The 25,000-nt window shown below is 40.7% G+C and overlaps 1 protein-coding gene across 2 annotated transcripts in view; it reads right to left on the bottom strand.

The window, feature by feature from the left end:
• Window positions 1-2,997: 2,997 nt before the first annotated feature.
• The window catches only part of LOC135100559 (uncharacterized), a 49,260-nt gene continuing 27,257 nt past the window's right edge, over window positions 2,998-25,000 (bottom strand). The window contains exons 2-4 of one of the 2 annotated variants that reach the window (XM_064003555.1): window positions 11,303-11,382; window positions 6,870-7,012; window positions 2,998-4,605 (exon numbers count right to left, since the gene is read on the bottom strand). In XM_064003555.1, coding sequence (XP_063859625.1) covers window positions 4,260-4,605; window positions 6,870-7,012; window positions 11,303-11,362 — 549 coding nt within the window. In that variant the 5' untranslated portion in view covers window positions 11,363-11,382 and the 3' untranslated portion in view covers window positions 2,998-4,259. The remainder of the gene's footprint in view (window positions 4,606-6,869; window positions 7,013-11,302; window positions 11,383-25,000) is intronic. The other variant, XM_064003554.1, reaches the window with a different exon arrangement.

Genomic DNA, 25,000 nt, shown 5'->3' with positions numbered 1-25,000 from the left:
TATCTTAACCGTCACAAACTGTTCATTCCCAAGATATTAATTCTGATCAAATTTTGTTAAGGTAGGTTAAGTTAAGTTTAGTTATTGTTTTTTGATGAATTTCTACTTATTTGTGACAGAAATGGTTACTAGATTCATTCAAAGCACATCAAAATCTACCAGAAAAATAGTCTCATCCAAAACTGTTAGACAGGTGAAACATATAAATTTACTAATAATTTTATTAACCAAATCTGTATCAACCTGAACTAAAAAAAAAGTACAATTCTACTTGTGCCTAATAGTGATATGGAGTAACTCTACATCAAAGTCTACAAACACAAGCACAACCACAAATTATATGCAACAAAGAATAATAAATAAATAAATTATATATATATATATATATATATATATATATATATATATAATATATATATATATATATATATATATATATATATATATATATATATATATATATATATATATATATATATATATATATATATATATATATATATATATTATATATATATATATATATATATATATATATATATATATATATATATATATATATATATATATATATATATATAATATATATATATATATATATATATATATATATATATATATATATATATATATATATATATATATATATATATATATATATATATATATATATATATATATATATATATATATATATATGTATATATATATATATATATATATATATATATATATATATATATATATATATATATATATATATATATATATATATATATATATATATATATATATATATATATATATATATATATATAAACCTTACTTAAAATTAACAAATGTACTACAGTTCACAGCCAGAGCAGTTAATCCAAAAACTATATTTGGGTTCCTATTCTTCACACATGCTTGTTTAAGTGTGGCAAACATTTAATAATTCACATAAATTAGTTCAGCACAGACTGTGTTGAAGGGGTGAAGGTGTCTGCCACCTGTGGTTACTTTCTGGTCTGCACACCCGACCAGGACTACAACTCAAACTTCCAAAGCACAATGTGCCATCACATGTCTGTCTCAGTCGAGTGTGCAGAGAATATACCAAGAGCGGTGGACACCTGTAAAACGGCCTCCAGCTGCAACATTCCAAGCAACTTCTGCTTATCTAACTATCACATGCAATTTCTATGGTCTAGTGAAATGTCCTTAAGGATGGTTATATGCACGAGATATGACAATCATGTGGTGAGCAAGCAATTAACCAATCACTGCTTTAGGATAATGATAGAATAAAATTAGAGGTTTCATCTGTGGGCAACGTTAGGTTTAGAATCATTCGGTTCATTAGCTTCACTACAGATCCATAAATTTTGCTCAAATATAAACATTCAGTGTCTGAATATTATTTATTTATTTATTATTATTATTATTATTTTTTTTATAATCCTCACGCTTTACATCCCCGATAACACTTCACATTTACTCACGGTTCCTCGTCAAGTTGATCCTGGTACCTGCTCACTTACATCTTGATGAGTTGGGTGCCCACGTAGCACTGCGCCGCCCATCTGAATGCGTGTCCGTCGCTGCGCCATTGCCTTGACAGAACAGTCTCATCAGCAGTACTGGTGTCATTATACTCTCTCTTACACTATTTCCTTGTATGCTTAGATTCCATAAATCAGAATAAAAATTTTCGAAGTATTAATTTTCTTTCATATAACGTCAACGTCCTTTTGATTATTATATTTACTGAGTGAAGCTTGCAAGAGTGATTGGCCAATATTGGTAGGGGGCCCTATAGAGTACAGAGTTTGGCTCTTTATAAACAGTTTTGGTGGGAATGTCTATAGGAACCTTGGGATCCACGGATTGGTCCGTAAGGTAATTTTACCATCCAAGGAGTTATGGACTCGTCACAAGGATGTGTGGTGAAGGCTGGAAGAGCTATCCACAGCTGAGTGGTATTACTGCTGCTGGTGATGGTGGTGATGATGACTTGGGTGTGAATCCCACCAGAGCTGTTTTACCTCACATGGTCAACACCTGTGCTAAGCTGACACAATTGGTGCTAGCAAGGGTAATCAAGAGGAAAGTCTTACTCTTCACAACGATCGCCTCAGCACCGGCCCCTGGTTTGGATGGAGTGAGTGAAGATGACAAATAAACCTAAATCATATGGCAAGTCTTTGTTGCTGGTTGTATCAAAGTGACTGACAGTGGTGGAAAGAGCCCTCGGTGTATTAGTGTCACCTAATGTCCTCTTAAATCATCTTCAGAAAAGAGTAGCGAAAAAGCTCCCTGTAGTACTGAAAAATACCACTACTGGGATAAGGATAAGAGCGCGGGACCAATGATGTGAATAGTAACAATCATTAGTATAGCCAAGTGAGGTGCATGTCCCGGAAAAGTCTTCCTAGAAACTCTTCCCGCTGTGGGGGTCACCTGGTCGTGGTGGCAGGGCTCGATGCGTGGTCGGTGGTGCCACCTTCTTTGATGGCTAGCCTGTCAGTCTGTTACTGGAGGGTTCCGTGCCCGTTGGCTCTGTGGACCAAGCGCTCACACTTCGGCGGTATATTGGCATAGCAGGCGACATTCCTTCTTTTAATTGTTACAAGGGAATCATACACGCCCATGACACCTATTCTATAACCATCGGGACGTGTCACTTTATTCATCTCACACTATCAGAGGCAACATTCACTTATACACCTGTCATCCATGGTCTTGTTCATGCATCCGTACTCAATTACTAATAAAAAACGTCACATCACCAGTGTCTTCAACCTCTCAATGTGCTGCACCACTGTAGGTCTTGTTACTGGACAGAATCAACTGAAGGGAGAGGCAAGTATTCCACGTCTAAAGGAATACGATAGAATAATTTATATACAGGCGTGAATTCTTAAATAGGATTGGTACACCTCTGAATTTTCTTATATTAATGGCAACAATGTATTTCCTCCCAGACACAATGTAAAGGTTTATTTAACAGAGTCATTCTTATCAAAATTTTATTAACTGTATCACAAAGTTATTTGAAGCCCTAACTAAGGAAAATATCACAACTGGAGAGGGCTGGCGACAGTTCATGGATTTGACAAATAGTTCCATCCCAGCTTTTCCTGGGAATACACACAGCCACTGCACGGCTTCCATTCACAGCCGACATATTCACATGTGTGGCCACATCAACACCAGCATCTGCTCCTTGTGAATACTGTAACTTAAACACACTATATTCACATTATTGCAGTTCACAAAGGCTACGAAATCAATCAGTAAACCCTCTGAATGTCCAGGTACAGCAGTAAGAAACAAGACTGATTTCGTATTAATCTTCTGGCCGGAACGTGAAGTAATAGTCATGTACCAGTTGCAATGAAGAGAAGCGTCCATTAATAATCATGTAAGTATTCACAAATTTCATAATTCGGTAAATGCAAATGCACATCCTGGGCATGCATGAGTAAGGACTGCACCACCATTGTCCCCGAGGAGAAGCAAGGCCAAAAGGCACATCTTTGGTACTGCTTCCATGTGGCAATCCTGCATATCACGAGCCGTGCATCTACTCCATCATTCCTACAGGACCTTTCTCCACACAACTCAGCAGCTCGCCTTTGTTTGGGTGTGGCATCTTGGACTGTTCCCAAGCAAGCAAAACTGAGATACCAGTCAAACTGATTTCTTTACACAACTGTTTCCCGGGACACAACTTCCACAACAAGAAACACTGTTAAGTCAAGTTAGGGATGTAAACTTTTTTGTTTCCTTTTGGAATGTATCAGAATTCTAAAAGAAACTTTTTTCTTTATTTTGTGAAGGAGAAATTGTGTACCCCAACGCGCTGTTCTCGCAAGTTATGCAATAAATTAACAATGAACTAAATTCCCTCCTCCTTATGAAAGCAAAATAAAAATCAGAAGTAAATTTGAAAATTGTTTTCAACTATTCTACGATGGTTAAGAGGAAAGTATCTATCGACTTGTGCGTGGTTGTAATTTCATAACTGTGGTGTACCTCATTTTTTCTTAATGTCAACTTTATTAATTTATATTTATGTTCTGGAGGGAATTCACTCACGAACGCGAAGACGCAGCCATAAGACGAAGCACATCGTCACTTTCAACACGGACTAGCTTCATGATATGACCAGAAACGTAAAAAATGGGGAAAAGATTGATTGCAGTCGACAATCTCTGTTCTAAATCAAGCTATAAGATGAAAGACTTGGCACTTTTGTGAACACGTTGGTCCTTTCATGTTTCTGATTCCTCCAAAAACTGTGACTCCGTGTTCCTCGCTGCTCCACTCGCAACACACAACTGATCTCTGGTAGGGAGAGATCGGTCTGCTGGCTCACCACTCTCCTGCTCCTCGTCTTCCGGCCTCACACTCCTCGCAAGTGTTTCACATCTGCCGCTTTGCTCACTGGGACCCACATTATCTCCAGCAGATTCTTCTTCGACTCTGCTGAGAGTGAGAATCTTTTTCTGACCCCGAGCAGCTGGGGTTCCTTCCGCATGGGGCAGTGGAGGCGATGCGCAGGCGGCGGCGTCAGTCGGCACACAGGCGGCGAAGGTCTCCTTGACAATCTCCTCATACCTGTTGACAGAGGCACACATTACAAGGTGAACAAAGAACCGGTATATGATGTCTAAATAGCATCTTTTAAAACGTTCTACTTCCTACATGTTAGACTACAGTAAAAATTCAATGACTAATTCAAAATCTGCGACTTTGATAAGGATAGTCAACATTGTGTTAAAAATTCCATTCATAAGCATTATTATCATATGTATTACATGATTTGTCCTAAAGTATATGAACTATCGATTTTGTGTAGCTGTATAGAAGTTGCTTAAATACGTGATGAGAGGAAAACAGGAAAACTAGTAGTCGGCAGCAACACAATCAGTAGACATTTTCATTATTATATATTCATTATTATATAGTTATTACTGCAGGTCGTAAGGCTTCAGGCACCGTGGCCATCTGGGACGCTTCCGGCAGCTACTGTACACGTCAGTCAGTCAGCGAATACAGTGGAGACAAGCGAGGATCACGAGACAGGCGAGGACCAAGGTAAATCATGGGGCAGGAAAACCTTCATGATTACCACGCCTGTCTGTCTATCTATGTGACACTTATCGCGACGGAAAAAGCATCTCATCAACACACAATTTTTTCCTATTATTCTTTATCTCTTTCAACGAGTAATTTTTTTTTTCCATTAAACCTACATTTCGTAATATATGAACGTATTTTGTTGTTGAACTGGAAAGACGCTGAATCCTTACCCAGCTCTCATGAAAATTGAAGAATTGAATCAACTTCGAAACTATATCAACGCAATAAGAATGACTGGATACGCAGAAGGATCTGACAAAGGGGACGATGAACGTTACGACAGGAAGGGTTATAAAACAGTCCAGTTCCACAGGTCTGAATGAACAACAATTTGAAAATAAAAAAAAGTGAATATGGACATAAGACTGGGTGCGAAAAGAAAACTCGCTTCAAAATGGAATGACAGTGTTTGGGTGTATGGCAGGAGAGAGAGAGAGAGAGAGAGAGAGAGAGAGAGAGAGAGAGAGAGAGAGAGAGAGAGAGAGAGAGAGAGAGAGAGAGAGAGAGAGAATGATGTGTGCCAAGATGAAGTGTACAGAGGTGGAAATTTTTTCCGTGGGCAATTCTTTACGAGCCTTGCAAGGAACAGGCGTCACAGTGCATGGGATGATAGGCATTAAGTAGGTAGGTTGTAATAAAATCTTAATAAATAATTTTGTCATTCTTCAAATTAGTCTAAGTGAGGAAAATACCGAGTCATCACCTCTAACAAGTCACTGATATTGTGTGTGTGTGGGCGCGCATCCTGAAACTCGGAAACTCGTGCCCATAACAACTGGCGGACTTCCAAAGACCATATTAATGATTACGTAACTGGCTCTGTTTGGATGATCTTATGTTGCGAGCATTTTCCCGAAACACTTGTGTTCCTCCTCAAGTTGACGGTAAACTAAACAGACAGCACAGGAAAGACAGTTACGTAACCAGAGCCACGTCTACCAACTGGCGAGGCAGCGACGTGATGGACGCAAGGTGCTGTCTGTGCTTCTTAGCGACAAGTGTTGTCACAATTGAGATATTAAGTAAATGACTGCTGTGAATTCTTAAGTTTAATCAAATGTTATGTTCTGCTGTGAATTCTGAAGTTCAATCAAATGTTATGTTGTAAGCTTAAGATATCATTTCAAAAGATACAACTGATAGTTAATGGAGTGAATGATTGAGTGACTGAAGTCTTCTGATGCATGTTGCTTCACATTAAGTCTATAAACTGTTAAAGGTTATTCAAATGAAGTCAAAATTGTGCTATTAGCAGTCAAAGAGTTAAGGAAGAGCTTCTGTAATCAACTTGACTTATATTGCATTGTTTGTTTGCTTTATTCTCAAATGTTTTGCTAACAAATTCTCGTGCGGCAAATTGTAATAAGTGTAGATAAACTTTAATAACCTGTTGTTGCCACTTTTTTTTTCAATTTAAGAGAGTCAAGGGCAAGAAAAAAAAAAAACACTAAGGATGCCAATCTCAAAAGAGAATTGTCAAAAGAACATCCAAAACTACGAGAACCGTCTTGATGAACAGTTGTTTCCACGCACAGACACTACGTTACTATTCTCAGCGTTCTCAAAATAAAACATAACCGCAGAGTAATGAAATGATTACCGCAAGGAAAAAACAATGATAAAGAGTTCAGCGGTGTGTGTGTGTGTGTGTGTGTGTGTGTGTGTTTCCTGATGGCGGCCACACCCTGAGGAAGGCCGTGAAGCTGAAGCTTGAAGCCTTGAGACACTCGCTGGCTTACTTAGGTGGTTTCTGGAGCACGATGCTGGAGTACTCAGGCGGGGGACCGTCCAGGGTGAGGATGGCGTCGTAACTGGGGGGCTTGTCCTCTGGGTCCCCTGCCCTCGCTTCTGACCCGTCGCCACTTCCGCCTTGTCCGTTAGCCTGAGGAAAATTAAACAACTTGAAGGAAATGTGTGGCACGTGACATGAAGGGGATAGTGGAATGAGTGAATGTGAAAGACAGGAAAAGGGGTGACAGGATGAGGGGATAATTGTGCGTGGGGGTAGGAAAGGTATGTTGTGTTAGAGAGATAATTGTGCGTGTGTTAGGACTGTTAGGCGTCAAATGGTGAAGTTTTGAAAAGGAGAGACGATTTATGCCCACTGCTCGGTGAGAGATGCGTTTGTGAGCGAGTGGCTATTCTTAACTGATGTTCAATAATATGGAATCTGATCGCAATTACCACAAATGTACTCGTATTACAGAAAGTTTCAATAAAACTACTTATAGATGTAACACACTGCCTTCAGCATCATAAACACTCAAACTAATCTGAAGGAGGGATAGACTGACCGTGAGAAGCTTTTTACTCGTACCGGAGATGGAACCTGTTACGACACTCTAAGAAACGTGAGTGTGACCCCTTACTGATTAGGCTAAGATGATTACCAAGGCTCGAGTGGATTTCGATGAGCCTTGAATGTCCTGTCATTACACAAACAGTTGGAGAGAGGAAAGAAAAACAGTCACATTCAGCAACATCAGACCATTATAATTCAATCAGTAGTATTTTAGTTCTTGATACGTTTCTGCGGGTGCATGTAATCAGCAATCATGACAGTCCTTAGAGTGACAAAGTTTGAAAGTGAAGAAAGCTCTGATAATTAAGGTCAAGGTTTAAGTTCTACGATTTCGGAATAAACTCCATCCTGTTGGCTTTATTTCACAGGGTCGTGGGAAGACAGAGGCGTGTTCATTTCCTCTCACTGATATCTACAGACGAGGATCAAAATAGACGTTGGTTAGTTAATTTATTTTCATTCCACAGTCTCACGCTCCCTTAGACTGTTCCTTTCCACAGTGCTTCCCTTGGCACTAGTCCTCACGCTTGTCATGCTGGTACGTGCAGAGAAAGACGATGATAATAACCGTGATGATAATGGGGATTGTTAAGTGATAATGCAAGAGGATGTAACATATCAAAAGTATTTAGATAAGTACTCTTTGCAACACATTAATCTACCCATTGTTCTCTGGTGGTAGTTGAAATGGGGACTCCACTAGTGTTTCACATCTAGGAGGTTAAGTGTAAGTCAATAAGACAAAAAAAATAAAAATAAAAAATAAAAAAATAAAAAATAAATAAATAAAACAAAATAAGATAAAAAAAATAAATGAATAAAAATAAAAATAAAAAATAAGACGACTGATTAATAGCTTATTTGAGAGAGAGAGAGAGAGAGAGAGAGAGAGAGAGAGAGAGAGAGAGAGAGAGAGAGAGAGAGAGAGAGAGAGAGAGAGAGAGAGAGAGAGAGAGAGAAACTAAGTCTAAGCAAACAATTTTCTATTAAACAATGGATGATTACAAACAACAACTATATCAGTCAGTCAAAGGATTAAACAAAGACACTCCTGAAGACAGGTTCTCACGTCTTGCCAGCCGCCAGTTGTGGAACTACGGATAAACCCAAGTCATGTTGCTTCTCCTGCCTCGTTCTCTCCCTCAAGCTGTCACGCATCGGCTGTTCCAATGATGCTATTTTTATCCGTTTTCTTTTACAAGCATCCAGGATGTCGATGATTATAATTAATATCATAGGTGCAGCCTGGATTATTATATCGAAATAGAAACAATAAGACGGCTATGGTTGAACAGCGGGAAAGAAGCGGGAATGTCTCCACACGGGAATTTTCAGCAGCTGTGTCAGATCCGTGAGGCTAGCGAGGGGACACACACACACACACACATACACACATACACACACACACACACACGAAATGGATAACAAATACAATCACACACATTCTACACAGCCACATACACTAGATAATCACACACACACACACACACACACACACACACACACGACAACAAATACATTCCACACATGCAAACACACTTGGATAATTTTACAGTCTCAGGTTATGAGGATGTACGGTTCAAAGACTGCGATCTCTTACAAAAATATAAGAGGAATAATTTCGGAGTAGAACCTTTTCCTGCTATCGTAAAAACAGCCAATTATTTTTGTCATTACAGGTAGAAAAAAATAATATAAATAAGATGCATATATATTTCCAACATTGTATTATTGTTAGCTTAAACGCATAATTACTTCCAACATTCTAAGGTAATATGTCACCACAGCGGTTAGTACATTTCGTCTTTTTCCTCGCATTGTAAAACAGGCAATTATTCTAGTTTTTGTAGACGGAAAAGATAAACTATAATATAAATGAAATGTACAGATATTTCGAACATCAATAACTACGCTTTCGTCAGCACAGCGGTTAGTATAATTCATGTTGTTACGAGAGAAGGGAGCAGAGGGCACAAGGAGGGCTAACATCTCTGATGCAGGAAGGTTATACTTGCTCACATAAATCAACTCCACGTAAGATCCCACTCTTGACATCACGTCGCACTAAAGACTTTTATTCTGAAATGCTCTGCTTTCTCACCGCGACTATTTTCAAAGGCCACAGAGATAATTAGCTGGGTTCTCAAGTGCCTCTCATGTTAATAATGTAGAAGTCTTGTTAATCTCTCACTAGAGCCATAAAAACACCCTTAAAAACCCGTGCCACTTCAACCTGAGCCTTTTGGAATGTAGTTGAGGCGCGGCACAGAACGGTTTCTGAATATGGTTCATAATTTAGACAGCCAGACAGGGTCACACCTCGCCTCGCACCGCCGCCTGGGGCTGCCATGCACCGGTGCCTCAGTTTTGGGCGGATGGGTTGTGTAAAGGTCATGAACACCGATGTTTTTAGTGTCATGAGGGAAAAAAATTAAGTGAAAGTCTTTAGCACTGCCAGGTCGTCGAGAAATCTCACTTGAAATAAAAAGCACGATTTTCTTTTATATTGTAGCCAGCGGTTTAGTTAACGCTTGGCAAGGTCGTGTGAAGGGGGATGGGGGCACGGGCCAGGCGGTGCTACGAGAGAAAAAATACGGTGAGGGAATGGAGTGACTCAAGATACTTCAAGTTCAAAGAAAACCGTAACACAAAGCAACGCGGAACCACTTGATGGATGGTCAGCGCACGAAACATTGAGCTCTATGACATAAGTTCGAAACCCAGTGGAAGCTAGTAATTTTTCATTCATCGCCGAGTGGCCGAACATCACACACATGCTGCCCATCAACTCTGCCTTCGACCATGAGTGCACGAGGGACCCTATGAGAGCTGGACGAGTCTCTGACACTTAAAAACCTTGCATCTGCCACAGCGAGTCGAACATCCAAATTTCCAAAGTAGAATATACTTAGTGGAAGAAGAAAGGAAACGTGATTCATTTTATTGTTAGGTAACATATGACCTCATGTATTGTGTGTGGTACCGTCCCAGAACACACAGACGTGTCATCACCTATTAAAGATTCTCCACTAAGGCTACAGTTGCGTCACAAGGCTGTTGTGTATCCGGCAACTTATGACTAGTAGAAAGTATTTAGTTCTCTTATAATAGTACATATAAATAGATTGCATGAAATTAGTGAAACAATGAATCAGAATTAATGAACAATAGAACATCCATCATGAATGGTTATTTTTTGGTGCAGCAACAATTCTCTCTTTATATGAAGCACAAACACAAGTGCGAAGTGACTGGGATTTCCACTCACACAACCGTACCATGTGATATTTAATCCCTTGACGAGTGACATCCCGACACCAGTCATCCATTAAAGTTTTAATCGAGAAACCCTACTCGGCATCAATCACTGTATTAAGTCGCCGCCTTATCTCACCAATGACCAACCCACTCACTCCTCGAATTCACCCCATGGATCAGTTGACAGTGGAGTATATATTTTTCTGACATTAAAAGTGCGCACATAAACCAACACCACTAAAACTATAAATACCGACTAAGATATATTTAGATAATGACCCAAATATATTTAAAAACACATGAAACTAGTTTATGGAAAGGAATATAGATGGGTATGGTAAGTTTTGTCCAGGGGGCCAATATTCTGCAACATTTCTGTGCCGCACCACCACTGTTTTCGAAAGGCTCTAGTTGAAGCGATACGGGTTTTTAAGGGTGCTTTACGGTTCTAGTGACAGATTAACAAGATTTATATATCATCTAAAGGAGAAACAGCCTTGAGAACTCGGGTAATTATCGCTGAGACCTTTGAAAATAGTCGTAGTGAGAGAGCAAAGCGTTCTTCGATACATGCAAGGGACTGCCGCGTGTAGGCCAACTGGGTTTCTTTACCTTCTTTTTGTGATCTGATGGGTATGTAGCTTCCTTTATGATTTGATGAGCAAAGTCCATCTGACAGACTGCACACTGTTCTGGCAAAGGGGCGGAAGAGAAAATGGTGCAGAACTGTGGTAATTATTCGTGAATTAAGGATGGCAGGAGTAAATAGCTATTGTCTTCGTAGTTGTAATTAGAGGAATCTTAAAGAGAACAACCATAATACAAAAAAAAAAAAAAAAGGAGCGCAGCTTTATGCTCCTTTAAAGGGTGAAATGGATAGAGTATGGAGCGATTTATATATGCAATAGGAAAAGAGAGTAATGGGTAGACACGTTAAAGGTGGTGATGACTGTGGTGGTGTTGGTGGTAGTGAATTTTAGACATGAAGTATTATGACAAGATTAGAAGTGAGGCACAGTGGTGGTGGTGGTGGTGGTGGTGGTGGTGACGACAGCGCTAGTGGAGGTGTTGTTGTTGTTGCTATTGTTGTTGTTGTGGTTGATATTACGTCTGTGAAGCAAATGATAACAACGAAATTAACGATGATGACCCAAATAATATATAAAAGGAACATGTGCACGGAGAGAGAGAGAGAGAGAGAGAGAGAGAGAGAGAGAGAGAGAGAGAGAGAGAGAGAGAGAGAGAGAGAGAGAGAGAGAGAGAGAAGAATAGTGACGCTGTAGAAAAAAAGGTAAATATTTTGCTGAGAATGAAAATTACAAAACCAATGCACCTTATTTTATCATTTCTCTCTCTCTCTCTCTCTCTCTCTCTCTCTCTCTCTCTCTCTCTCTCTCTCTCTGGAACACACTTTCCTTTCATCCTTTCAGCTCTACTCCAACGCCTCCACCTCCACACTCCCTCGATACTCCACCTCTCCCATACTCTCCCACACTCCTACACCGAGTTGGTTCCCACACTCACTTCCCATGACAGTTACACACACACACACACACACACACACACACACACACTGTTACGAAGACGGGATATCATGACTAGACACACACATTCTGTCCATCTCTCTCTCTCTCTCTCTCTCCACGCAACTCGCTTCCCATAAAGTTCATTGCCACACACACACACACACACACACACACACACACACACACACACACACATACACACACACACACACACACACACACACACACTCTCTCTCTCTCTCTCTCTGTCTGCACGCAACTCGCTTCCCATAAAGTTCATTGTCATCCACACACACACACACACACACACACACACACACACACACTCCATCACTCAACACTTTCCCTTCATTAAGCTACATTCATACATACATACGTAACAAAACACACCCATTCATTTTTGAGGCGCACCGCATAGCCACACACACACGCTACACACGTCAATGCAGCAATGTCTACACACGTCAATGCAGCAGTGTCTATATCGATACTTTCATACCGCAGCGTCCAGAAGTCTTGGTGAAGCATCGATGACGGAGAATAGTGGTTAGTATTACAGTGATTCCCCTCAAGGTAATGGTGGGTGGGGGGTGTCTGTCAGAGGGTACCGTGAAATGCAAGTCACGCAAGTCACTCACGTATGCATGCACGTAATTCACTTAAACGCACGCATATCACGAAGGACACACACACACACACAGAGAGAGAGAGAGAGAGAGAGAGAGAGAGAGAGAGAGAGAGAGAGAGAGAGAGAGAGAGAGAGAGAGAGAGAGAGAGAGAGAGAGAGAGAGAGAGAGAGAGAGAGAGAGAGAGAGAGAGAGAGAGAGAGGGGGGGGGATGAGAGAGCACCTTTGCATGTTGGGTAATACAAAATTCTAATACATGCAGGTGTCGTGATTGCGATGCTGCACAGTTTTATAGATCCTTGCTTTTTTTGGCCACCAGATTGATGATACACTCCATATTTTTCTCCTTCTTTCGTTTTTCTTAATTTTCTTGTTCGGTCTTCTTTTACTGCAGGGTTACCACACATGCACACTTTCCCTCTGTGGCGTCACGGTGCCCCAAGGGAAGCTGCCGTCACCCCAGGGCCGTTCCGTGACCTAGACCAGGGGTAAGTGTTACTGAAATGCCCCTCTCTGTTTTCGTAATACAGCTTCAAGTGCATGGCCTACTAGGAAAACAACGCTCTGATCTCGGGATTTACCTCCTGTTCTTGTCTTCGGTTCTGCTCCGTCATTTTCCTAGAGTTTACCGGTAAGGCGATTTTCCAAGTCACCTTCACTCTCGCGTTCCTGAGCAGGGGGTTTTCCATTCCCAGCAGACTGGCTGAGGCTCAGGCAACGACCGTGTCATTCTTGAGGGCCGCATTTTGAAACGCCATGTTCTCTTACTACGACTATTTGCAAAGGCCACACTGATGGTTAGCCGGATTCCCAAGACTACTACTACTGTTCATAATGTAGAAATCTTGTTAATCTGTCACTAGAACCGTAAAAACGCTCTTAAAAACCGGTGCAACTTCAAATAAAGCCTTTTCAATGTAGTGGATGTGGGACGCGGAAGTGTTTCAGAATCATGGTCATGAGAGCTACATCGGGTTGACTCGAGTTGCTGGTTGGGAATGCAGTCGGGTGGCTTCTTGCAGCTTCCTATACTTTTTCTTGCTTTTTTATTTCAGCGTCTAATCCCTCAACTGCTTATAACAGGTTCTACTGGAAGTTCCTGGGGTTTTCAAGGGGCTTTTCTTGATTCCAGTGGAAGCTTGATAAGTAATATGGATCGCCAATGAGGAAAATATGACTGGCTATCCGACCTGTTATCTCTGTGATCTTCGAAAATAGTCTTAAATGAACGTCCAATACGTTTAAGAATACTGAAGGGTTGCCGAGAGTGCAGGGAAACTATCATCGCTAATAAACTTTTTGAGTGCAGTGTCTCTGTACGAGTACATTGGCATTCCCCACTCATCTCTCAAATGCACATATATTCTAAAGCATACCAGTAAAGCTTGGTGTTTCATCCTTTCATTTAGTTCTTCGCTTGTTCTTTTCTTCTTTTCCCTTCTACAGTTTCTACCATTCCGCTCATCCATCCTTTGTCTGCCCTACCTCTTTTTATCATTCCATTTATCTATGCCACACCAGTAAAGCTTCGTATCTCATCTTTCCATTTAGTTCTTTGTCCGTCCTGCCTTCTCTTATCATTCCATCGATCTATCTATCCTCTGTCTCATCTCTTTTCATTCCATTTATCTATCCTTTGTCTGTCCTGCCTCTTTCATCATTCCATCTATCTGCTCATTGTCTCTTTTGTTTATTATTTTAATTCTGTTTCTCTAACTCGTCATATGTTCAGCGCATGACCTGACAAATATTTTTATTTTTTTTAATAGCAATCAATATGTCTTCTACTTTGTTCTGCTTCCTAGTCCATGGCACTCTCTTCTTATATTCCCAGCGCCTTATCATCATCATACAACTGTCTTATCTCTCTCTTATGTCCGAAGCATATAGATCTTTCCTTCAAGTTCCTTCAAGTGATAGTGGGAGATGGAGATAACTCTTTCACACTTTGTTTATTAAAACCACACCATCTCAACGCTATCCTTTATTCGTTCATGGCTTGGATTCCTACTAATTTTCGTTCCAAAATAATTTCTTTCAACATTCCCCGCGATAACTAATCTTCTTCGCCTTATTAATCCCTGGTGGGGTCGGGTGCTCTAATATGTTGTCGCCAATAACTTCTGTTTTATGCACCCTCTTTCTCCAGGCCCAGCTGTGTAATTTCTATCCCGATTTCATCTCCCCACCTAAGCCTTTGTCTTCCACTATTTTTCTCCCCTCCACCTGGCTCCTCCTTGCTGCATTCACATGGTAATTAACCTTCATAACGAAACTAGTCAGGGAGATACAAGGAACGTGTACAAATCAGTCCTCACAGGCATGTAGGGGGAATACATTTAGATAGAAAAAAAAAAAGAAAAGAAAAAAACGTAGCAGTGGCGAGACAGAATTTAAATAAACTGAGGCATTTCCCGTGGCGAGCGCTCCATGACTAGAACAAAGAGACCATACATCCCATCGAACAACGAACTGTCCATTACTTAGAATTTGATACACCTCCCATGTTTTCATTACGGGTTTTGAAATAAGTGTCGTAACCCACGGAACTCAAAAGAGAAGATTAAACACGAAGGATGAAATGAGGGAAGGAAGGAAGGAAGAATGAAAGAAGAAATTAAAGAGGTAAGAGGAAAAGTTGAAAGAAGAAATTAAGGAGGAAGGAAGAAAGGTCGAAAGAGGAAATGAAGGAGGGAGGAATACAAACATGAAAGCAAGTACCAAGATTACAGAATAAGGCTACACTTAATGCTTTGAGCTGTATGTTATTTAAAGCATCGATAAATTATTAATCTGGAAGGTCTAGAGTAGTACATGTTTTACATACATACACTCGCTTTACAATAAATAGATGAATAAACAATAAACAGATAAATAAATAAATCAATAAGTAGATAAAACAACATACTACTACTACTATTACTACTACTACTACTACTGCTACTACTAACAATAAAAATAATAAGCTATTTACACAGCAGGCCAGCAATCGCAAACGGGGTAGCCTAGACAAAAACACCACACACACAAAGTACACACACACACACATCATTCATATTCTCAGCTCTGTTGCTTCCCCAGTGGAAAGGGATAAGCTTAAAACAAATAAGTAAATAAATAAAACGATAAAAAAAGACCGTTGATTCTGACATAAGGTCTGATCACCACCAATAACACAAGTCTTATTATACAGGAATGTGGCCGCCGCACGTGTGTATGAGAGAGAGAGAGAGAGAGAGAGAGAGAGAGAGAGAGAGAGAGAGAAGAGAGAGAGAGAGAGAGAGAGAGAGAGAGAGAGAGAGAGAGAGAGAGAGAGAGAGAGAGTTTAAACTGGTATGGGAAGGCTGCACCAAGACGACCTTTCTGTAGTCACGCTGCCGCCTCATCCTCCCATCATTCGAGGCCGCCACGCCACCTACACCACCACCACCACCACCACCACCTCCGCCAGCCAGTTGTCCGGGTATGGGTGTGCGGGGGCCGTCCACCAGCAGGCTGTTTGTCAGGTGTGCGCCCCGCCTGCAGCAGCCCGCCACTCAGCGCTGGCCTGCCGCTTTGGTCCAGTCATTGTGTCAACACTTAATGAGGATTTCCATTTTATTAAATCCGACACCTACGCAAACAGTATTTGTGTTTCACTGTTACTTTTTTCAACATACACAACTCTCTCTCTCTCTCTCTCTCTCTCTCTCTCTCTCTCTCTCTCTCTCTCTCTCTCTCTCTCTCTCTCTCTCTCTCTCTCTCTCTCTCTCTCTCTCTCTCTCTCTCTCTCTCTCTCTCTCTCTCTCTCTCTGTGTGTGTGTGTGTGTGTGTGTGTGTGTGTGTGTGTTCAGAGACTCATTACCGAACACTAACCGAACACCACTTGTAGTCAAACTTCAGTGATTTTTATGCCATCACTTCCTCACTCCAGGCCAGCGGTGTTCCCTTGGAAGCGAGAGGAACCAATCATAAAGGACACGGTCCGTTGTGACCCCCACCAGGTGACTAGCCAGTCGTGAAGGCTACTCAGTCTCCTGTGAGGGTTGCTGCACGTCGCCTCCCTCATTAGAAGACCGCCTATACTTTTTTTTTTTTTTCCGTGTGTAAGAGGATCACTAGCTTAGGAGGGAAAAAAGGCCCACTGAAGTGTCAGTCCCTTAAGAGAAAGCCAAAAGCATCATCCAAAATTTAAGGATGTCTTGAAACATCCCTCTTAAAACAGTTCAAGTCATAAGAATGGGGGAGACACAGAAGTAGGAAGGGAGTTCCAGAGTTTACTAGAGTTTACCTGGATACACGCGTTCAGGGCTCAGGATTATCCGGTATGGCACTGAGCCTGTTATGGCGCGGTATCTTCTAACAGTTTCCCGGACCGCACGGGCACTTTCTACCTTGCCCTGTGGTATTCCCATTTTTCACACACTTTATCCCTTGTAATCCAACTTTTCTGTTCAATAAACTTGCAACTTCCAGATCATTATTCTTGAACGCTTCCGCATTTCATCCCGACTACTTTTAACAGGCTGTAAAGTTACTGGAGTTTTCATGTGTTCTTATGATTTACTTAATAGTTAAAGAAAGATTCGCTGTACTAAATGAAAAAAATAAATAAATAACTTGGATAAAAAGAAAACAAGTATTATGGATAGAAAGAAAAAAAGTAAAAGAAGAAAGTTAAATAATAAAAATCAAATAAATAACAGACACGTACAAAGAGCTCTCATATGACCAAAGTCGTTTCTCCTCTTAACTTTTCCTGGTGCGTGACAACAACGGTGCATGAGACAGTCATTCATGCCTGACTGTCTAATTATATTATCCAGGAAAACGACTGGCGTGGCGTGATACGTCGTGGCATATCGTGGCTGGTTCCGTGATCAAAGGGATTAAAAAATGCTTGCTTGCAATTCCTTGTAGCGTCACAGTTTCTGGATTTGCGACAGGTTAAGTAAGAATGGTGATCACTGAAAGGTTACGAAGTGAGACGGAGTGTTGCTACTGCGCATTCACACTTTCCTTTTTCTTGCTTCAATCTGTCAATTTCTAAACGTGTCTGTGTTCAACTGTTTGGCGCGCGCGTGTACACAGAAACTATCACACACACACACACACACACACACACACACACACACACACACGCACGCACGCACGAACACGCACACATACTCAGTAAACGTGAGATTGTTTTCACTATTACGTCACCTGGCTAAGTTTTGCCAGTACTGACGAAGAGGAGGAGGAGGAGGAGGAGGAGGAGGAGGAGGAGGAGGAGGAGGAGGAGGAGAGAGTGTCACGATTCCTCCAGCTTCCGTCACCGTGAAGCAGAAAAACAGCAGAGAAGCAGAAAAAAACAGTCGAGAGAGAGAGAGAGAGAGAGAGAGAGAGAGAGAGAGAGAGAGAGAGAGAGAGAGAGAGAGAGAGAGAGAGAGAGAGAGAGAGTTAGGGTTAAGGGAGGCATGCAGGCAACACGTGGCGAGTGTCCTTGACCTATGTAATGTTGCGAAAAACGGTGACCACCACAGCAGTATGTAGGTGAGGAGGTGAGGTGAGGTGAGTGAGGTGTGTGTGTGTGTGTGTGTGTGTGTGTGTGTGTGTGTGTGTGTGTGTGTGTGTGTGTGTGTGTGTGTGTGTGTGTGTGTGTGTGTGTGTGTGTGTGTGTGCACCATCCTTATACCCTTAGCTTTCACTCCTCACTTGATTTTTAACCCTTTCACTGTGACAGGTAACAATTCCCGACAGTTAGAACACTGTATGAGCTGTTTATAAGCAGCTAAAAAAAAAAAAAAAGAAAGCAAGAAAGAAAACGAAAGGAAAACAAAAACAAAAATAAAGGTACGAGTAAACAAAAAAGAAAGCAAAAGAAAAAAAGGAAAAAGAGGAAATAATGAAAGAAGGAAACAAAGAAGGAAAATATAAGAAGGGATTTAAACTGGACTATACTGGACTATACAGCTTGATAAAAAAAAAAAAGCAGTGTGATCTGAACTCACTCAATTAAGTCACACAATTTCTAGCCGGTAAGACTGAGGACAGCTAAAGAACAAGGAAACATACTTAAATGATCGAGGAAGGATGCACTAATTAGTAACGAGAGGGTTAAAAGCAAACATCATATTCTCTCTCTCTCTCTCTCTCTCTCTCTCTCTCTCTCTCTCTCTCTCTCTCTCTCTCTCTCTCTCTCTCTCTCTATGATATCCACATTTACACTCCACAAACTCGACATTTCACGGGCGAACTTTTCCAGCAAGACATTCAGGTAAAAAAAACAAGCATGCGATCTGATCTATTGCACACCAGTGAGTTGTTGCAGGGAGTGGCTGTGCTCGATAATGCATGACGTAGTTGTCGAATAGAGGATGAAAAATACGTAAATGAATAAGTAGATAAGAAGTTTCCACGATTTCAGTTCGATTAATCCCAGCTTTTCTACTCCACACCAGGCAGAGGGAGACTGTGATGACTTGTATTGTAAGAAAACAAGGGAAGCAGCAAGAAGCCATCAGACCTACACGTGGCAATACCTGTATGTAATGTTCCCACCTATTTCTATCTAGCATCCCCCATCACATAAATCTGTCTAATTTTCTTTTAAAGCTCCGGAATGAATGAGTACAAACAACATGGATTTTTGAGTCTATTCTAATCATAGTCCAAATTTATAACACCAGCTAGATTAAGTGTAAATATCGCATGGATGAAAAAACACCGTGTCTTACATTTACAAAACAATGGGTCATACATATATGCTTGTACTTGCGAAACTTAACCTACTTGTATGATAGTGTCTGTCTACGCAATAAATATCGAGACCAATGTATTTAATAATTTCCAGAGATGCTTATAGGTGGAAATCTTTGGGATGTATCAAATGGTGGACTAAAGTTGTGCAGTGTCAAAAAAAAAAAAGTCCATTTCCTTGGATAATATCTCAGATTAACGTCGTCTTCCTCGGAACATGCAAACCTGGCGAGAGAGAGAGAGAGAGAGAGATTACTAAGCAAAGCATACAACGGATGGTTATATAGTCTCTCTCTCTCTCTCTCTCTCTCTCTCTCTCTCTCTCTCTCTCTCTCTCTGGACATCGTTACTTGCAAATTTTAATTGGCTACTCTCACACATGGCGGATACGGACAGGGTGCGAGCGCGTGCGTGCGCGCGTGCGCACGCACGCACGCGCACTCACACACCATTAATTAAACACTTACAAACTTGATTAACAAAAAAAAAATATTTTTACTCAAGATTTCAGCTCCTCAGAACGTAAAACCCGCATATCTGTTTCTTCCACCAAAAATTTCATAAGGAGGATTTTCCGAGATGTAATTGAAGCATAAATGTATTTTTTAAGCTATTTATTAATTTTTCACTCATTAGCCTGTCTGTAATTCGTCTAAAGCTACTGGAAGGGAAGACATGCCTGTATTCTTAAATAGCATCATCTTATCACTATTACTTTTAACGTGGTCTAGGATAAGTTATTGAGGTTTTCAAGAATATTTTTCATGATTCTACTAAAAGTTTAACAACTATTCAGCAACATGAATGGCAAGCTCGCCCTTAAAAACAGTCCTGACCACAGAATAAGGCGTTTCTGAATATGACTTCTTGGATAGATTATTACGGTTCAGAGTGTTCTCATGATTCTACGAACAATTTAACAAGTATTCAGTAATATCAATGGCAAAGGCACTCTTGAAAATAGTCGTGATAAGAGACTGAAGTGTTTCTGAATACCGGTATTAATTTCACGCCCGTTCTCTCTTAACACCTACACTACCTCTGTCTTCCCTTGAGCCCAATTCCTAACCAAACTCTATCTCCCCTTGAGCGCTATGGCTATGGGGTCGCTGGTGCCGCGCCGAGTAACTTTCACCCCACCGCCGCCCTCAGGTGTGTCATAATAGGTAGGAACTATACACAAAACATCATTACGCAAGTGCGGCTACAGCTACAGATGGTCTCATTACAAGACGTCTTGCTCGGCGGGTAGTGAGGTTACTCAAGTAGAGGGAGCAGCTTTACTTTTTTTGTTTGTTTGCGTTGTGTGTGTGTTGTGCGTTATCCAAACCAGCTGACGTGTGTGTGTGTGTGTGTGTGTGTGTGTGTGTGTGTAAAATGGTTGTTACGTAATGTTAGCTGGTAAAATTGTGTTGCCAACCTTCGCACAGTCATTGTTTACTCGATTTACTCTCGTGTCATTGTCTTTTTTTTTTTTTTTCTTTGACGGTGATACATTTAGATCCGCCCACTCACGCCTCGTATTAGCCCCAGCCATGCCTGTCTCCCTGCCTCCCTCCCTTCCCCCCTGCCTCTCTGTCAGCCACGCACTACCTTCGTCATCACTACTAATATTCACACGTTCATTTATTCGCTATAATTACTCCCTCACTCCGAAGCCAGCGTCTCTCTCTCTCTCTCTCTCTCTCTCTCTCTCTCTCTCTCTCTCTCTCTCTCTCTCTCTCTCTCTCTCTCTCTCTCTCTCTCTGGTTTGTATGCTTAAGCTCTGGATTCTGCATCGATATATGAACACTTGTGAGAATCTAATTAATTATCACTGTAGCTTCTGAAAAATGGTTCCTGATGAAAGTCCAAAGTGCTTACGAATACGGGTCATTCTCTCTCTCTCTCTCTCTCTCTCTCTCTCTCTCTCTCTCTCTCTCTCTCTCTCTCTCTCTCTCTCTCTCTCTCTCTCTCTCTCTCTCTCTCTCTCTCTCTCTCTCTCTCTCTCTCTCTCCTCTCCTCTCCTCTCCTCTCCTCTCCTCTCCTCTCTCTCAGCACCTGGACCACCACACATCTGCAGCTGCCACGTAGATAACTCTCCACCACGTAGCCTGCCTCCCTTCAGTAACTCCACTCATGTAACTCACCTACTGCACTGGGGACGGTTTGCGGAGTTAAGATATAAGATGAAGAAAGAAAGATAGATTTGTGATATGTAAGAAGAAGAGATGAACAGGTAAAAGAAAGAATGTTTTAGGAGAAGTTGAATGCAGTGAAGCGTCTTTAAGAAGGGAAAAAAAAAAAAAAAGGCACTCATGGTAACGGGATGGCTTTAGTCTTGTCCAGCAGCGCCTTTGTTACTGGACTCTTGTTTGAATTTTTCGCTATTTTTTTTTTTCGTCACAGACTTTCAACTTTTTTTACATATTGGTTTTCGTATTAATGGATTTTTTTTTATAATGATAACTTTCTAGATAGTAATATTTGCACTAATCGTTATTTTCTACCATAATGACAAGTTTTTTTTACATTAATTTTTGTTGTACGGTTTTTTTTGACGTTAATTTTTGTTGTACGGTTTTTTGACGTTAATTTTTGTTGTACGGTTTTTTGACGTTAATTTTTGTCGTACAATTTTTTTTTCTCTCATGGCAACTTTTATAAACTATTTTATTCTACATTTTTTTACTGCATGCTATTTTTCTCATTATGACAACTTTTATTTATTTATTTATTTATTTATTTATTTTATTTTTTTTAGTGCAGGTTACTGTATCCATAATGATAACTTTCCTCGCATCAATTTTTGCATCAGAGACCATTTCACCCCAATGACATTATTTTAGACATGATTTTAGTACCAGTCTTTTTAATAGTTTTTGTACCTTAGAAAATACTAAATAAATTCCTATCTTATCCTTATTTTTTTTTTTTCTGCGTGTCCATGTAAACAATTTTATAAATGTCAACAACGTATGGCCATCACAGTAAGAGGTTTAAGAAACAGGATTTAATAACTTTCTGCTTATGGAAAATATTTATATATACATGTACGAGTATTCATGTTTAATATTCTGTAAGCAAAAACAAGCATTTCCATTGTACTCAGTACCCTTTCATTTTAAGAGATTGGACATAACACCCTTCTGTTTATGGAGGACTAATATTCAGTAAGCAAGAACAAACATTCCCAGTGTGCTTATTATTCTTTGTTTTCCTTCACAGCCAACACAAACACATACAGGAGTTACGGGAGTGACTTGCACAAAGGAAAGGGCAGGGAGCCATTATAATTTATCAAGGTTGTTATTACTGTGTATTTAAACAGTTTAAAGGCGTGTAACCTTCTGCACAAATCAAGATTCATACAACCACGGAAACGAATAACTAAAGTATGTATCTAGTTTTATTCGTTAATTTCCTTAAGAACTGGAGCTACGGTAATAATAATTGACGGTCAAGTCAAGGATAAACAGAGCAATATATGCAGGCGTGGGAGATAAAAATGTTTATGAATTAGTCAAATATTGTTTAGTGGGGGAAATACTATTCTTAAATTAGTCGCATGTTGCCCACTGTCTTATTTGGCAAAAACTTCAATGAAAGTTAGGATACGAATGTAAGGAGACAGCAAAGGCCAGTTGATCCACACGAGGCAACTCCTGATCAGATGAACATTACTGGTCATTCTCAGTCACGTGACAAGATGGCCGGAAAAAAATAACATACTGGCTGAATTTTGAAGGTGGATCTCATTCTTGCCTCGCCTAACCTCTAATGATAAACTCTGAGAAGCTCATTCTTGCCTCGCCTAACCTCTAATGGTAAACTCTGAGACTCCTTGCCTGTTTCTGTATTTCCTCCTGCCTTTGACGGTTTCATGAGGGAGATTTCAAGGCACTTCTGAATTTTTTTGGCTTTTCAGTCTCCTTAGGGACTGGCACCTTCAGATCCAATCCTTATCCTGAAGTTACGGATCTAATTTGCCGACTTTCCTTACCTACATTAGTCTATCGACCAGAGGCTTCTTACCTTTATTGCCGTATGTCAGAGCCCCTCTTATAAAATTAAAAAAAATGAAAATACAGTTAGTGTGTGTCGCTACTCGTGTACCAACCTAAATAACTTTCCCACCAAGAGACAAACAAAACAAGGAACACACACATCAGCGTCCTACCTATGTAAGTAAAGAAACATTTCCCCTCGAGTTAGAGACAAGGACGTTGAATATGGCGGCGAGAGGAACCACGGCATGAAGCGGTATTATATTTCTCTTCAAACACAGGTGCTTCTTCCCGCGTTTCCTCTCACCTAGACATTCCTCTCACTTCCTCCTCTGACATCACGTCTACCTCGCGTGACAGAGGAAGCAGGAAGCGCCTCCCCTCTTTCCTTCTTTCCCTCCCGGCCTTCACCGCAGAGATAATTGCTGCTCAAAACTCCACAGTCATTGATCCTCCCCACCCGCCCAACTGTCTGTGTTTTCTTCCTGCCCGAACACTCGGCTAGAAATGACACGAAAGAAAACCTGGTGCTGCCTCACCGTCTGCCTCTTCCCCGTAGTGAATTCAGACAATACAGACTACAGTTAAATATACGTATTCATGTATATTTACATATAGAATGCAGAAAATTAAGGAAGTTATTTAGTTATAAATACGAACACGTCGCGAATTATGGACAAAAGACAGAGGATGAAGGAGATTAAATGTATAAATATTCCTACATTCCTAATCGCAACACAATAAATTTTTCTCCCAGTCTTTCATGCTTTTTGTTTGTCTGTCTGTCTGTCTGTCTTTTTCCTGTCACCCCGCTCTCTCTCTCTCTCTCTCTCTCTCTCTCTCTCTCTCTCTCTCTCTCTCTCTCTCTCTCTCTCTCTCTCTCTCTCTCTCTCTCTCTCTCTCTCTCTCTGTAATTACCCTGTCTGCATGTTGTCTGTTTCCTTGTATGCTTCTTTCCTAGTCTCCCGTTTCTATACTTTCTTTCTTCCTCCTCCTCTCCCTCCCCCGCATGACACGCAGCACACAGCCTTCTTTCTCTGCCCCCCAGCCCCGTAGCTTCTCATGACCCTGACCCTCACCAAGACTCCTGCTTCCTCACCTGCTAACATTCTTCCTGCCTGCCTCGCCTTCACCTCCTTTCTAAAGCCGGCTTCCATTCCAGCGCCGACGTGTTTCCTCATGACGAGTTTTATTAGTTGACTTTGCATGCATGACTCACAGCTTTCATACTCTCTCTCTCTCTCTCTCTCTCTCTCTCTCTCTCTCTCTCTCTCTCTCTCTCTCTCTCTCTCTCTCTCTCTCTCGTCTTATCTCATCTTTCGTCCCACTTTTCATGATTATTTATTCATTTATTCTGTTCTTTCCTCATTTTCTCCCTTCCTTTCCTCAATTTCACTCCCTCGTCTCATCTTACTCATCTCTCTGCCGATTTTTTTTTGTTTACTTATTTAT

This window comes from Scylla paramamosain, chromosome 5 (assembly GCF_035594125.1).
Source record: "Scylla paramamosain isolate STU-SP2022 chromosome 5, ASM3559412v1, whole genome shotgun sequence".
NCBI classification, from domain to species: domain Eukaryota; kingdom Metazoa; phylum Arthropoda; class Malacostraca; order Decapoda; family Portunidae; genus Scylla; species Scylla paramamosain.
This window is presented reverse-complemented; position numbering and strand designations above follow the sequence as displayed.